At 43.2% G+C, this 12,655-nt stretch overlaps 2 protein-coding genes and 1 non-coding gene across 5 annotated transcripts; 2 read left to right on the forward strand and 1 right to left on the reverse strand.

Moving 5' to 3' along the window:
- The first annotated feature begins 1,320 nt into the window (after positions 1 to 1,320).
- On the forward strand, positions 1,321 to 7,080 carry pabir2 (PABIR family member 2). 2 transcript variants are annotated; one of them, XM_069696758.1, is made up of 10 exons: positions 1,321 to 2,274; positions 2,435 to 2,513; positions 2,603 to 2,656; positions 3,065 to 3,108; positions 3,232 to 3,286; positions 3,654 to 3,755; positions 4,250 to 4,335; positions 4,606 to 4,670; positions 4,874 to 4,973; positions 5,355 to 7,080. In XM_069696758.1, the coding sequence occupies exons 1-10, from the start codon at positions 2,150 to 2,152 to the stop codon at positions 5,491 to 5,493; spliced, it is 849 nt and encodes a 282-aa protein (XP_069552859.1). In that variant the 5' UTR covers positions 1,321 to 2,149; the 3' UTR covers positions 5,494 to 7,080. The 2 variants fall into 2 exon arrangements, with proteins under 2 accessions (XP_069552859.1, XP_069552860.1); XM_069696759.1 differs by having other exon boundaries at positions 4,877 to 4,973.
- LOC138620149 (small nucleolar RNA U109) lies at positions 3,385 to 3,543 on the forward strand. Its single transcript, XR_011310852.1, has one exon. It is a non-coding gene; the product is annotated as a small nucleolar RNA U109 (small nucleolar RNA).
- Positions 7,081 to 7,402: 322 nt separating the features above from the next.
- mospd1 (motile sperm domain containing 1) lies at positions 7,403 to 11,763 on the reverse strand. 2 transcript variants are annotated; one of them, XM_069696761.1, is made up of 6 exons: positions 11,661 to 11,763; positions 9,542 to 9,839; positions 9,356 to 9,431; positions 8,914 to 9,146; positions 8,207 to 8,368; positions 7,403 to 8,089 (listed from the first exon to the last, which is right to left on the reverse strand). In XM_069696761.1, exons 2-6 carry the CDS (start codon positions 9,693 to 9,695, stop codon positions 8,058 to 8,060), a joined length of 657 nt encoding a protein of 218 aa, XP_069552862.1. In that variant the 5' UTR covers positions 9,696 to 9,839; positions 11,661 to 11,763; the 3' UTR covers positions 7,403 to 8,057. The 2 variants fall into 2 exon arrangements, with proteins under 2 accessions (XP_069552862.1, XP_069552861.1); XM_069696760.1 differs by having other exon boundaries at positions 8,207 to 8,371.
- Positions 11,764 to 12,655: the final 892 nt, after the last annotated feature.

Below are 12,655 nucleotides of genomic sequence, written 5' to 3' on the forward strand. Positions count from 1 at the left end.
CACACGATTAAACTTTTAAAAATTGTTTGCCTTAGAGAACCCAGTCTGGGTTAAACAGCATGAAGCCTCGCTGCACCTGAAATTAGTAGAAGGCTTTTAACCCCCCCACACTGATTATTATTTTTTTAAGCAATGGAGTAATTTATTCAGTTCAGTGCTGCTAACTTAACGTACAATATCGCAATTGTGGTGCTACCTTAAGATTTTCAAACTCCTCTATTGAATGAAATCGATATTTTATTGTAATTCTATTGTCACCTGGAACTATCCATATGTTTTATGGGCATTCTTAAAAAGGATGTTGCATTTTCTTCAAGGCTGTATGTATATTTTGGGACAAAACATGAACTTTTCTGTGGTGCTGTGCTGTAAGATTTTCTTCAGATACATTGATCTCGAAAAGTAACATGAATCCAGACTGCTGTCTCCAATTAAACACACGAGTGTGCTGAAGATGAAATATCCTTTTATTAATGTGTGAATGACATATTTGTCCAAACACGGCACTAGATGCATCCTGTCTCTTTGTACGTGATCCTTTTAAAGCTCGACAACATGTAGTTTGCAGATCAGTAATTGTTCAATTGATACTTAAACAGAGTTGAAAGTTAATCAATTTGTGTGTTTGAAACAATCATTATCCACCAATCACTGAATCATACACATGATTTACCCCCCACCCACTGTTTTATTAGATTTTTTTTGTTTTCGACTATTCTCATTGTTATTCTGTGTTCCTGAACTTTGCAATACCATTAAATGCTGTCACCCCTCCTGTGACGAGTGATGTTACTCCAAAGTTCTGTATTCAGTGTAAAATCCAACTGCTACAGGGAAATGCAGTTGTAATGCACATAACATAAATGACTTCCCTCCAGAAAAAACGATTCCGTGATTTGGTTTGTGTTCTTGCATCATGTCAAGAAGCTAACAACTCTGTTCTGTCTCGAAAATGAAGTCCAAATAGTCAACTCGCTTGTTAACTAGTTCGGTCCTAAATAATCACGACAACCAGGAATGTTTGACCCGCTGTTGTCATCTGATTCATCTTTAACTGGCTTTAAAATCAGGAATACAAACAAGGCACATTGATCCCTCTGTATCATTACAGACCAAACAGAAAACACATGTCGTGTCAATATTCTCAACACATTTTGTAAGACAGTCAGTAGCCGAGAGGACATGGCTCGACTTGTACGTGAATCCTCCGGTTAACCTGGACGGTGAAGGCGGTGGAACCGGAGACGGACAGTAAATACATGTGGAGGACGCGCAGGAGGCAGATGAAGCCTTTTCATTGGACCGTGCTTATGACGTCAAAAAGGGGGCGTGTAGTTTGCTGCTAGCAGCTAGCTGCTGTGTGGTCACTTGAGTTCAGTCTTGGCGGCGTCCAGCAGAAACTTACAATGAAACTAGATAATTTGGGCAACATTTACAGCAGACTCTCCTGGTTGTCTGCTGGCTGTGGTAACGATCAGGCGGATGGACAGAAACGTTGAGTGGAAAGGGTGAACCGGCCTCTCTCTTTGGATATAGCACTGTGGCTAATTTAGCTAATTAGCTCATCGGGCTCGGTAGCTGGACCGGCTAGGCTAGGCTAGGCTAGGCAGAAGCTGGACTCCTCCGTCGGACTTCAGGCTTCACTTCACTTTCTGCTCGCAGCGACCTGCCGGCTGGTTTGGACTAAACGCGAGCTCAGTTCACGCGCGAACATGAAGCGGTGTTTCTCCAGGTTGCGGTAGTTTTTGCGTCGGTCCGGTCGTCGCTGCCTCGCAGCGGGTCGGAGGCTCGTCGTTGTGGGCTTTGTGCGGCATGTAGCCTCGGCGCGCTAACAGGAAGGTCGGTGGCCGCTCACGACGTTACCGACGTTATCAACGCAGGTCGGTGATGCTCAACACGTAGTTTTATGTCCGGACTGGTCGTGACGGAGTTGTCGTGTTTGATCGCCGGTGTTACTTCGCCCCCGGACCCGGAGCCCCTCACGACGGGCCCTCGCTGCTGCCTCTGACTTCCTCCGGTGTGTTTGGCTCTCGGCGGCTCGGCTGGTGAAACACTTCTTCAAACAAACAGACCGATCATGTAACATCACGGAGCTGGTTAGCCGTTTTGAGTTCATGACTTGGTGACACGCAGACATTATTGATCAGAAATGAACGACTCGGGAATCACGCCGCAAGAAAAGATGGAGCTGGATCTGGAGATCCCGTCGTCGTCGGTCCAGACCGATGGACACCTGAGAAGATCCAACAGTGCACCCATGATTAATGGCTTAAGGTTATACAACATGATACAGTGACATTCATTTACAGCAAAAAATAACAAATCTTTCATTAAATATGTTTCTCCTTTTTTTTTTATACACATTGAAGTAGCTGCATTGCTCTGGCTGATGGGTAACAGACACGTGATGGAGGCTGTACATGTGTGTTTGCAGTGATAACTCGCAGGTGTTCCAGAGAGAGGTCCTACGTAGTCGGAGAAATAGCACCACAGTGGTCAACAAGTCCAACATGGTACGGTACTTTATTAACCACATGCAGGTTCAGGTAATTCATGTCTGAATTACACAGTATTGAATGTTCTCCTCTCGTATCCTCCACAGGTCCCATCGTCACCTATTCGCATCCCCAGTAGCCGACTTCATCAGATTAAACAAGTAAGGAACAGATCTGCTGTTGTGGCTATTTCTGATTTTACATATAATGCTGAAAACAAGCATGTCAGACCACCGTCTCCTTCTCAAGCCGTAGGGAGTGATGTTGTCTAAAAAAAAAAAAAAAAAAACATGCAAGACTAGCACTTTTGGGAGTTCACAGGGCCGGCGATCTTCCAGAGTTGATCAATCGGTAGTATCGGACTCCTACAGAGGAAATGATAACTACTGGCTGAATTTCATTTCCACAAGAGAAGTGAAAAACAGCTCAGTTGTTTTGTTTGTGAAGAGATCGAAGTTGTTTTGAGTCTGAATGACATGGTTGCATTTGTAATCTATTGGAGGACTCGGTAAGGAAAAGAAAGTAGCTGACATGACTTTATAACCATCGTCTCCTCTGTGCTCTTGCAGGAAGAAGGTGTAGATGTGATGAACAGAGAAACTGCTCATGAGCGGTGAGGCTACATATTTCGGCACACAGCCGGTGGATGAAGAGATGAACTCGAATCATTATTTTTGTTGGAGGAGAAAAGCTAACAGGCCTCATCTTTGTGTGTTTTATCTTTTTGTGCACACAGGGAAGTTCAAGCTGCCATGCAGATGAGCCAGTCCTGGGAAGAAAGCCTCAGCCTGGTAAAAAGGGCCCGTTACTACGTTTCGTGTCAAACCCACATAAGTATTGTTGATTGTTGCTCGGGATCCTTCAAAGTCATTGCCGCTGTGCTGTCCCTCTGCATGTTTTGGCCCTTGGGCCTTTTGCGTCCTCTTTATTTCTATAGAGAGGACAACACGTACAAACATGCTATATTAACAGTGAAACACCAGGGAGTTATCAGGGCCACCAGCCTTTCAAGGTCAGGCTGAGTTGGTAGTATAATACTCCCACATTCAATGATTTTTTTACTACTTGACTAAGTGGTACTGTGGACTCACAGTATCTGTGGACTCACAGTATGCTGTGCAAAGCACTAACTGTCTGTGTTTGGTGATGTGTTCACAGAGTGACAATGATTTGGAGAAGTCAGCATCTTCATCTCCAAAGCGGATCGACTTTGTGCCTGTATCTCCTGCACCGTCTCCCACCAGAGGAATAGGAAAAAAGGTACGTCTGACCTCCCCGTGTTTGGATGCACCTGATTATACTCCAAATAACCAGATGACCAGTTAAAGCATTATGGTTTGCTTTAACCTGATTTTACTTAATAACTCCTAATAATGTTCATGAATGAAGGTATGTGCATCAGTCTGCAGGAAGTAAATTATTAGCAACAGAAAAGCAAGAACTTTTGTTTTAGCTTTCTGGGTAACTTTGTCCCTTTCAGTTTGCTGCTCGTCCAAAACGCAACTTTTTCTCTTAATTAGTGTCGAGCGCATCAATGCTGGTCGATCGAAATCATACTTTGCATCTGACTCATTCCTTAATGCTGCATTTTTTTGAAGGAAAGTGTTTCATACAATATAGATTTGCCTCCTCTATGTTGACATGAATTGTACAAAGATATATGAACACAGCAGGATAATCAATAATCAATCTTTATCTGGTGCGGTTGACTTCATCGCCATTTTGTCTGTTTCTGCCCCTTTTTTTTTAAGCAGCAGTGTTTCTCTCCTTCACTACAAATTCTCGTGAGCAGCAATGGTCTAACCCCGAGCCCCATCCCCAGCCCAACACGGCGGTTCAGGTGAGCGGCACTTTGATAGTGTGGGAAGTTAAACCATTTTCGAATCGTCTGCAGGTTTCACTTTGCTCTTGATATTAATAAACCTAATAGATGCTGTAGTTATTTATAGCATCAGCTATTTCAGATAGCTATATGTGACTGTAGCAGCTTACTAAACCTGAAGATGACAGACTGTGTGCAGGAACATGTATAACTGCAGCTCACGGCCACAGGTCGTTGATGGATCTCAAAATAAAATGGTTTAACGCCGTGTTTTCTGCAACTCTGCAGCCGACGGAGTCAAAGTCCAATCAACTGCATCAGAGCCAGCATACTCGGACCAATGAAACGCAAAGGTGAGATCGCTAACATGCCTTAATATATATAACTGTTACACGTGTCATTTCATTGATGGTTAGAGCCATCATGTTGAGTATTTCAGACACATGTATTTTCTCAAAATTGATCTGTAATGTCTGACTATTAGAAAAAAAAACAAAAACTTTTGGATATTTTGATATCAGTCACAGATTTCTAAATGTCATGTCCTCTTCCTCAGCAGGTGAGATGGAGACAGAGAGTCAACCTAAGAGGCTCTTCCAGGGCACCACCACCATGCTGTCCTCCGACGCCTCCAACCTGTCAGACCTCAGTTGCTGGTAAGAAACTTTCTGTGAAGATAACGATCCCCCTGTTGATGCTCCGGCAGGAGAGCAGCCTCACTCCACCAATAACGACTGAACACCGTACCGCAGAGGTGATTCTTTGCACTACACCTGTAGTAGTTGGCGGCCGTGTCTTTCAAAGTAGCCTGTGCACAACGCAACACCCTGTGAGCGGGCGTGTTGTCATGTTGGAGAACCTTATTGTGCATATTTTAGCCAGCAGTGGTTTCAGGTGAATTAGATGTGTTTTAACCTCAGTGGGGAGAAAAAGAAAAAGGGAGATTTCAGCAACGCCTTCCTTCAGAGTGAGTTGTGCCACAGTTACCATAATGGCAGCCTGCAGACCTTCTGAACTCTCCTTTGTTTCCCTTCCAGTCACTCTCCTGACGGCCTGGATGGCAGCCTCAGCAGCGTCGGCTCCTCTACCGACTCGCCGGGCAAAATGGAGGGAGTCTCACCTTCCTCATCCAGCAACTCGCCCTTTGCTTCCCTCCAGGATTTGTCTCCAAAATGATCTCGGGGTCATTTGAGACACTTGAAAAGGTGGGAAAATAACGCCTCTCCCCCGGGAGCCAGTTTTCTCCTCCGATCCTTCACCTCACCAACGCCTACATTTAGTTTGAGTGCGAGTTTCCCACGTCTGCTTCTGAACGGCTGTTTTCATGGCTACATTCACGAAGGGTCTCGATGTGTTCGAACGGAGGAAAACGAAAGCCATGGCTGAGTTTGTGTGTTGGAGGTGAGCCGAGTGAAACTGGCAATGACTGAAGACACTGTGAGAAGCAGCTGCTAATTGAGGATCTTGGATGGTGCTTGGCTTCATAGTGATGATGTGGTTGTTTTTTTTTAAGTGGTCATCCTGCAAACTTGTCCTTCCAGTTCCCCTCACCAGGGAGAGACATTGCGCACCGGACGAATAAAAGACTGTTTGGATGTGTACATCTCCCCGTTCTAGTGCTGGAAAACTAAACTTCTGTCCACAGGCCTTTGTATCTACACAGTCCACAGATTTTGTAAGGAAAGATTTAACTTATTGTTTTTCTGCTCTGTTTTGTAATTATGTACATATGAACCTTGTCAGATGTCATACAGAGTTTGGCTGTGAGGTGAATGTAGACACAGGTCTTCAACAGCAAATGTTTTCTTTGTAAAAGAACAGAAACTTCTTTGGGGGTACAACTATGGAGGTTTTCTGTTATACTAAGCAGATGACTGTGGTGATTTTTTTTTTCCCCTCAATTTGACTGTTAAGACGAGTTTCTGAATGACTTGCTGCAACTTTAATTTGCCCAGAATGAGCAATTAAAGCAGCTGGCAGTAAATCATGGATGAAATAAGATGGTCATTCCTAGTAGTCTCTCAACACTAAAGGTTTCTCTGTATCCTGAGTTCTTGTCAGGATGGGTTTTGTAGATATGAAAAGTCAAAAAACAAAAAAAAAGATGACCTTTTTTCTTTTGGCAAAGTGTTCTTATTTATGAAGAAGAAAAAAATGTTTCTATGAAATGGTTGGTGAAAGGTTTCTATCTCCAGTGAGAGTGACCCATTTGTGTTGTCACTTCCACACAATCAACTGACTGCTGGAACCTTCAGCACCATTGTGAGAGGAGAGACTGTTTCTTACTGCACAGGAAGCTCAATCCTGCAGCTTTCAGCCGGCGTAAGTCTGAAGCAGGAAACAAGTAAAACTTCTCTTTGGAACAAACCCAAGGAATCCCGTCTGTAGAGGTTCAGCCTGCACTGTGATATTTGCTTTCAGTTGTCATGGCCCGTGTCCGTATCCACCTGTGTAACTTCAAACTTCTGAACCCCTTCGTGGCTGCGTAACTTTTATTGTTTCTGTACTTAAAAGGAAGTGATTGTAAATCATTTTATGGACGTGTGCCCTTTAATTTAAAGAAAAGTGTGGTTGCAGTTCATTCACTGAATGTCTTTTCCTTTTTACAAATACGAAAATGTGCCCTGCTGTCAACAAGATATTTTTCCGAGATGATCTTCTTTTTTTTTTCTCGTGCTGTTTGGGCCAAGAATTTAGCAACTGATGATGCTATGCTGTATGTCTAATGGGAAGGATGTAATCTTGCCAAGCTGGCTAACACCTTGCCTGTGCTCGTGTCTTTTGTGATTGCCGTCGTAGCGGACATCAGGACTGCATAAATTATTTCGTTACTATATCTGTGGAGCGGTTTTAAATATTTTTAAACGGGATGAACCTTATTTACAGATCTGGAACTAACTGGTACACGAGCATGCCACATGCAGCCTCCAGGAGGGGGGATACTTTTTATTTTAAGTAACTACCGTTGCAAAGCTAACAGAGGCTGTATTGTCCTGTTGTGCGATCTCCAGCCTCCTGACTCAACTTGTAAAGTGCAATAACAACAAAAAAGAAGATTCTATCTATAGATATAATAGAATACAGCTGTAATTGAGACTTTATTAAACGTTTGATGGAGCATTGATATAGTACGGCAAGCGAGCCCTCCTTCAAAAGAAGATCTGTCCTTTGGTGACATGTAGAAGTATCTTACTGCTGATGACATAAAAGCTCATTCAGGTAACGTATCCACACATGCAAACAACTGCATTTAGTCCTCAGTCTACACTAAAAATGCCTACAAAAGAAATGCAAAAAAAAAAAAATCCATCAACCATAATGTAGGTTACAGGTGAAAACCATAACAAAATTTTAATGGCTTTATATACATGTTTGCATGTGAATTCCTTCACTCACGTTAACCATGTTCCGTCACACAATGGCAAATACACACAGAATTTGAGGCCCAAACAACACTGAGTGGCCTCATGTTTCCTCACAGGCTCATGGACACATCCACTCACATTGCCACTCTGACCAACACACTGCAGGTCTCCCCCTCTTTGCATCAGGTCGGCATTGTGCCAACGTATATATTAACACAAACGTGTAGATTAGAAAACAAATATTCTAAGATGTATTCCTCAGGATGAGGTCGTCGAAGAAGTACCCCCGTCCCCCCGCTGTCAGCTCTTCTCGCTGAACGTCGTAGGGCTTCGTGTGCGAGAACATTTCTCCTTCCTCTCAGCTCTCGCAGCACTTCATGTGCGGAGGATGACCATTGTAAGAAGACCTAAAATCGGGTACATTCAACAAAGTGATTTCATTAACAAAAGCACTGCAGTGTAGAATTAAGTTTCACACGCAGTGCAAAGTCAACGGCACGAGTTGGCATTTTTTTTGTACTTACCGAGAACATAAGCAGCTACAAGTTTCTTGTTAACACTTAAGTGGAGGTAGACAGGCACAGTGGATTCTAGCTCCCCCAGCGTGGGGAGCATCAGGGCGGCCATACACACCAGCCCAAGCAGCACCGTCAGCAGACTGGGACCTCCAGCAACAGGACGGCTCTCTGCTGAACAAACAAACAAACAAACAAATTCGAAAAGGGTTAAGGTTAAGAATGGATAAAAATGCAGTTTGTATACACTGAGCCTTTGGCCTTTGCTCTGAATTTAAATGATGTGCTGGTGGCGGGCAAACATCAGCTTAAAATAAGCTTATTGGCGGATAAAGATAAATAATGTAATCTACTTCATTTAACCCTTAAATCCAAACAGTCATTGTACGGCTGTAGTGTATTTGATCAGAACATGTGTACATTAAAACCAGTTCTGTCATCAGTCCACTGTTAATCCCGTGTAGACAACCTATTACTGCCAGACAATATATATATATATATATGTACACGTGTGCATACGGTAACTAAGTGTCAGCAACGAGATCAAGAGGATGGTTACGACCTTCAATATTACTAAATCATAATTGTCATACGGAGTGAGATAAGTCGACATAAAATGATGTAATGATCAATGTTCCCCTTAATGTCAACAAGTTGAAGTTCATGAACATTTGGCTCCATCTGGTGGTGCATCGCAGAACAGTCCTTCACCCTACCTGTCTGAAATGCAGTCTGCTCAAAAAACTCGCTGTCTGCAAACTGCTCCTTGACTCTGCGATCCTCGTCTTGGGGTCGTGGGCTCGGCGGTTCCTGCGAGGCGGACGGACGCAGCGTGGCCGTCACCTCTTTGCGACCCAGAGCCTTGCGCTGACTCTGCTCCGACACCTGCAGTCGGAACTTGTCGTACACCCCGTAGTGGCACGCCCGCACATCTCGGTGTCGGATCACTCTGTGTGGACGCAGAAAGTTAGACGGTCTGCTTAACCGGGTGAGAGGTGACCTGCAAAACTACTAGCTGGTGGAAAACAAACAAGCAAAACTGCCAAACAAAGACAACAAGTAAAGATTTAGCAACGCAGGCAAAAAAAAAAACCCAATGAAAATGACACAATAACCTTCGACCGCTGTCCAAAAAAGTCGTAGGTCTCAAAAACTCACATGTCAACACAACACTGTGGCTTGACGGCCCCGGTGGCATCCACCACGGTGTACTTGTTTGGCGCCGTGCACAGCACTGACAAAGAAGAAAACAACACACAAATTATCCGGATGATCTGGAGCGCAGTAATTCACAAAACGCGAACTAGTGACACGTGTAGATCGTCTTCTCCTCTGCTCACTGACCTTTGAACTTGAGGGCGAACTCATAGGGATTGTAGAGGGTGAGCACCTGCTTGTGTGACGTCTGATCATCTGCGTAGAAGACGAGCTCAGTGGGGAAAACGAACACGGGAAGGCTTCCTTCCACCAGCTCAGGCTGTCGATGCTGCTGCTGCATTGGCTCCCGCTGTGCTCTGCCCCTTCCCCGTCCACGGTCTGCCTGGCCCCCCCACTCTTCTCTTGCAATTATCAAGCTGTGTGAACTCCCTTCAGGTAGAAATGCCACTTCCCTCTCTCAGCTCCTTAAGGCCATGATATGATACTGTGAAGAGATGGGGGGGAGGGGGGGGGGAGAGACACAAAGGGAATTTAGTAAGAGGCACTAACGGAGCACCCCATTACCATTTTGTGACACATCAATATTTTATTCCACTACATGTTTCACATTACATGCTTTATCTCATTTATTTATGCAACTGATGCTTTCCAGTTACTTTGCACCTAAATATACTGTATTTAGATAGAGAGAGAGAGAGAGATAAGATAGATAGATACTTTATTAATCCCTCAGAGGGAAGTTTTTTTTAATGTCACAGCAGCATATACAGGGCAAAAAATGTAATATAATTTTTTTTTTAAATGCACATTCTATATAATAAAATTAAATAAACTAAACAAAACTAACCTAAACAACAGTGCAATGGATTAGAACAAAACAACATACAAGACAGCAGTGCCAGGGTGTTATTGTTGTGTGATGGATTTTGCCAGAGGTGAGTTATTGTACAGTCTTATTGCAGCGGGCAGGAACGATCTCCTGTATCAGGAATGATCTCCTGTATCTGGAACGATCTCCTGGATCAGGAACGATCTCCTGTATCAGGAATGATCTCCTGGATCAGGAACGATCTCCTCAGCGTCCTCCTCTCCACCACCTTTTCCAGACTGTCCAGGTTGCAGCCTTCTTAACCGGTTTGTTAAGTCTGTTGGTGTCGCCGGCTCCAATGCTGCTCATAGGCCTCATATGATGCAAATAATCGAGTAGTTGATACTCAGAAAATTAGACCCCAACTATTTTAATAATCAATCGATTTTGAATCATATTTTTGTTGTAAAAAAACTAAGAATATCTGATTATATTCTCTTAAATATGATTTTTTTTCTAGTTTCTTTAGTCTTCAGTGATAATAAACCGAATATGTTTCAGTTCTGGATCGTTAGTCGGGACAAAACTAGACATTTTAGGCAGCACGTTGGGCTTTGCACAACCTTTCTCAGCATGTTCTGATATTTTAAAGACCAAACAATTCGTTAAAAATGATTATTATTCACAGCCCTACTTCCAAAGGTTTACACTAAAACCCAGTTAATACTGCATTTTTGGGACCTACAACAATATTGATAGGATTTCAATAAAAAAAAATTGGGCATGTTTGTACACTAACTCACACACACGATAACCTTTGACCCTTCAGTGCAGCAGCTCCTTGTTAAGTATGTACTAGTACTCCTGCAAAGGGGGACGACTTCAAACGAGCGAAGGAAAATGGAAAGGTGTATAACTTTGAAGGTTAAGCACAAGTTTAACAAAGGTGAACGGCACGAGCGTGTAAACGCCATGCGGCTGGTCACGTGACTCGCTGTGTTTACACGTCTCGAGGAGCAGCGAGGCTCGCGGTGTCGCAACACTTGTCCCCTCACTGACGTCACACACGCATATAAAGGATCTCCATCCATTCACGACACCGACAGCAACGTGTTGGTGAAGTCGCTGCTCGGTGTGTCGTGAGGTTATAACTCCGGCTGTCTTACGTACAGGACGTGAGCTTCCTTTAAACCGGGATCGGAGGCGACGACGTAAACACACACCACATAGCAGCTCCTTACGGAGGTATTGAAGTCATACATATCGTACCAATGTCCCACCATTAAGTCCTATCAACCGTTTTATATGTTGTCTCGCTGCCACTAACACGTCTTTTAAGTGTAACGCTAACGTCGTACAATAGTGTCGGCTAGCGTTAGCCGGCTGTGAAAGCCCCATGTTGAGGCTGATAAACGTTGTCTTCGTTTAATTAAAACAACAACAAAACACCGCACAGGTTTGTTTTATCTCAACACAAACACGAGCGTGGGACTTTACCTTGTTGCCAGCATGCAAGTCCGTGAAAGGTCAGAGCTTTATAAGCAAGAGTCTGTGCTTCTGCTGCCACCCTGTTGTTGTTTCTCTTCAGACCTTTTCCTTTTTTCTTTTTTCTTTTTTTTTGTGAATAATTATACTGCAGAGCTCGCGGTGCATTCTGGGATGGCGGAGGGCGAGCAGGCGACGTACGGACGTCAGATGTTGTCTAAGCATGCGGAGTAACATCATAATTTCATAACGTGCCGCTTGGAAAGCACGTAAATAAGGGCGTGTGAAACTTGTTTTATGCTATTAAACCCCACATAAGCCAAGCATATTCAGTTTTATTGACGTCATACTTTGAGTTCTTAACTGTAATCAAATCAAATTATTCGTACAAAATAGCTCCAAATTGTCTTTAGTGTTTCACCCTCGCGCAAGGATATCATTGTTTATCGGGCTATTTCGGCCTGCAACAGACAGAAATGTTTTTAAATCATAACTATGCATTTTCAGTCATATAGAATTGTTTTAGTATGTTGTGTTAATTAATCATTCCGGAAAACATATTTATCATCCATGCAACCTGTTTTTCAAAGACTTCAAATGAAAACAACAAATGTAATTGTAAGGAATTTTGTACTACAATAAAGTAATAGCTTTAAGCAGACAAATATGCCCAGGAAAGAAACTTGTACCTGGTATTGTACCAGGTAATCTTTGAGGAAATGTTCTCATCAAGGGCACATCACCCTTCAATGCGATGCTGTCAGATGTACTATAATTTTGAACTGCCAAACCAAATGGAAAAAGGGGGTAAACATATTTGTTTTAATTTTGAGGCTTGATGGCGAGAATTACTTTTAAAATTCAAATACAATGTTTTGGCTTTGTGTGTTAAATGTCCACTTCAGTTTTCGTTTCTGACTTAAATTATACATTTTATCTGGAGTCTGCCATCGCAGCACAACATGCATGTATGTCTCCATGACAGTAGATCTAAATACGTGAACTTA

Source organism: Brachyistius frenatus, unplaced genomic scaffold, assembly GCF_029030835.1.
Source record: "Brachyistius frenatus isolate BFR_SWC_R1_liver_20210118 unplaced genomic scaffold, ASM2903083v1 Contig_22, whole genome shotgun sequence".
NCBI classification, from domain to species: domain Eukaryota; kingdom Metazoa; phylum Chordata; class Actinopteri; family Embiotocidae; genus Brachyistius; species Brachyistius frenatus.

What these genes read in the sequence shown, in the direction of transcription:
- pabir2 (XM_069696758.1), top strand. Translation starts at nt 2,150, where the DNA reads ATGAACGACTCGGGAATCACGCCGCAAGAAAAGATGGAGCTGGATCTG. An exon ending in AGAGAAACTGCTCATGAGCG is followed by an intron (nt 3,109 to 3,231) that starts GTGAGGCTACAT and finishes TTGTGCACACAG; the next exon opens with GGAAGTTCAAGCTGCCATGC. An exon ending in CCAGAGGAATAGGAAAAAAG is followed by an intron (nt 3,756 to 4,249) that starts GTACGTCTGACC and finishes TTTTTTAAGCAG; the next exon opens with CAGTGTTTCTCTCCTTCACT.
- mospd1 (XM_069696760.1), bottom strand. Translation starts at nt 9,695, where the DNA reads ATGCAGCAGCAGCATCGACAGCCTGAGCTGGTGGAAGGAAGCCTTCCC. An exon ending in GCAGACTGCATTTCAGACAG is followed by an intron (nt 8,372 to 8,913) that starts GTAGGGTGAAGG and finishes TTGTTTGTTCAG; the next exon opens with CAGAGAGCCGTCCTGTTGCT. An exon ending in TGTAGCTGCTTATGTTCTCG is followed by an intron (nt 8,090 to 8,206) that starts GTAAGTACAAAA and finishes ACCCGATTTTAG; the next exon opens with GTCTTCTTACAATGGTCATC.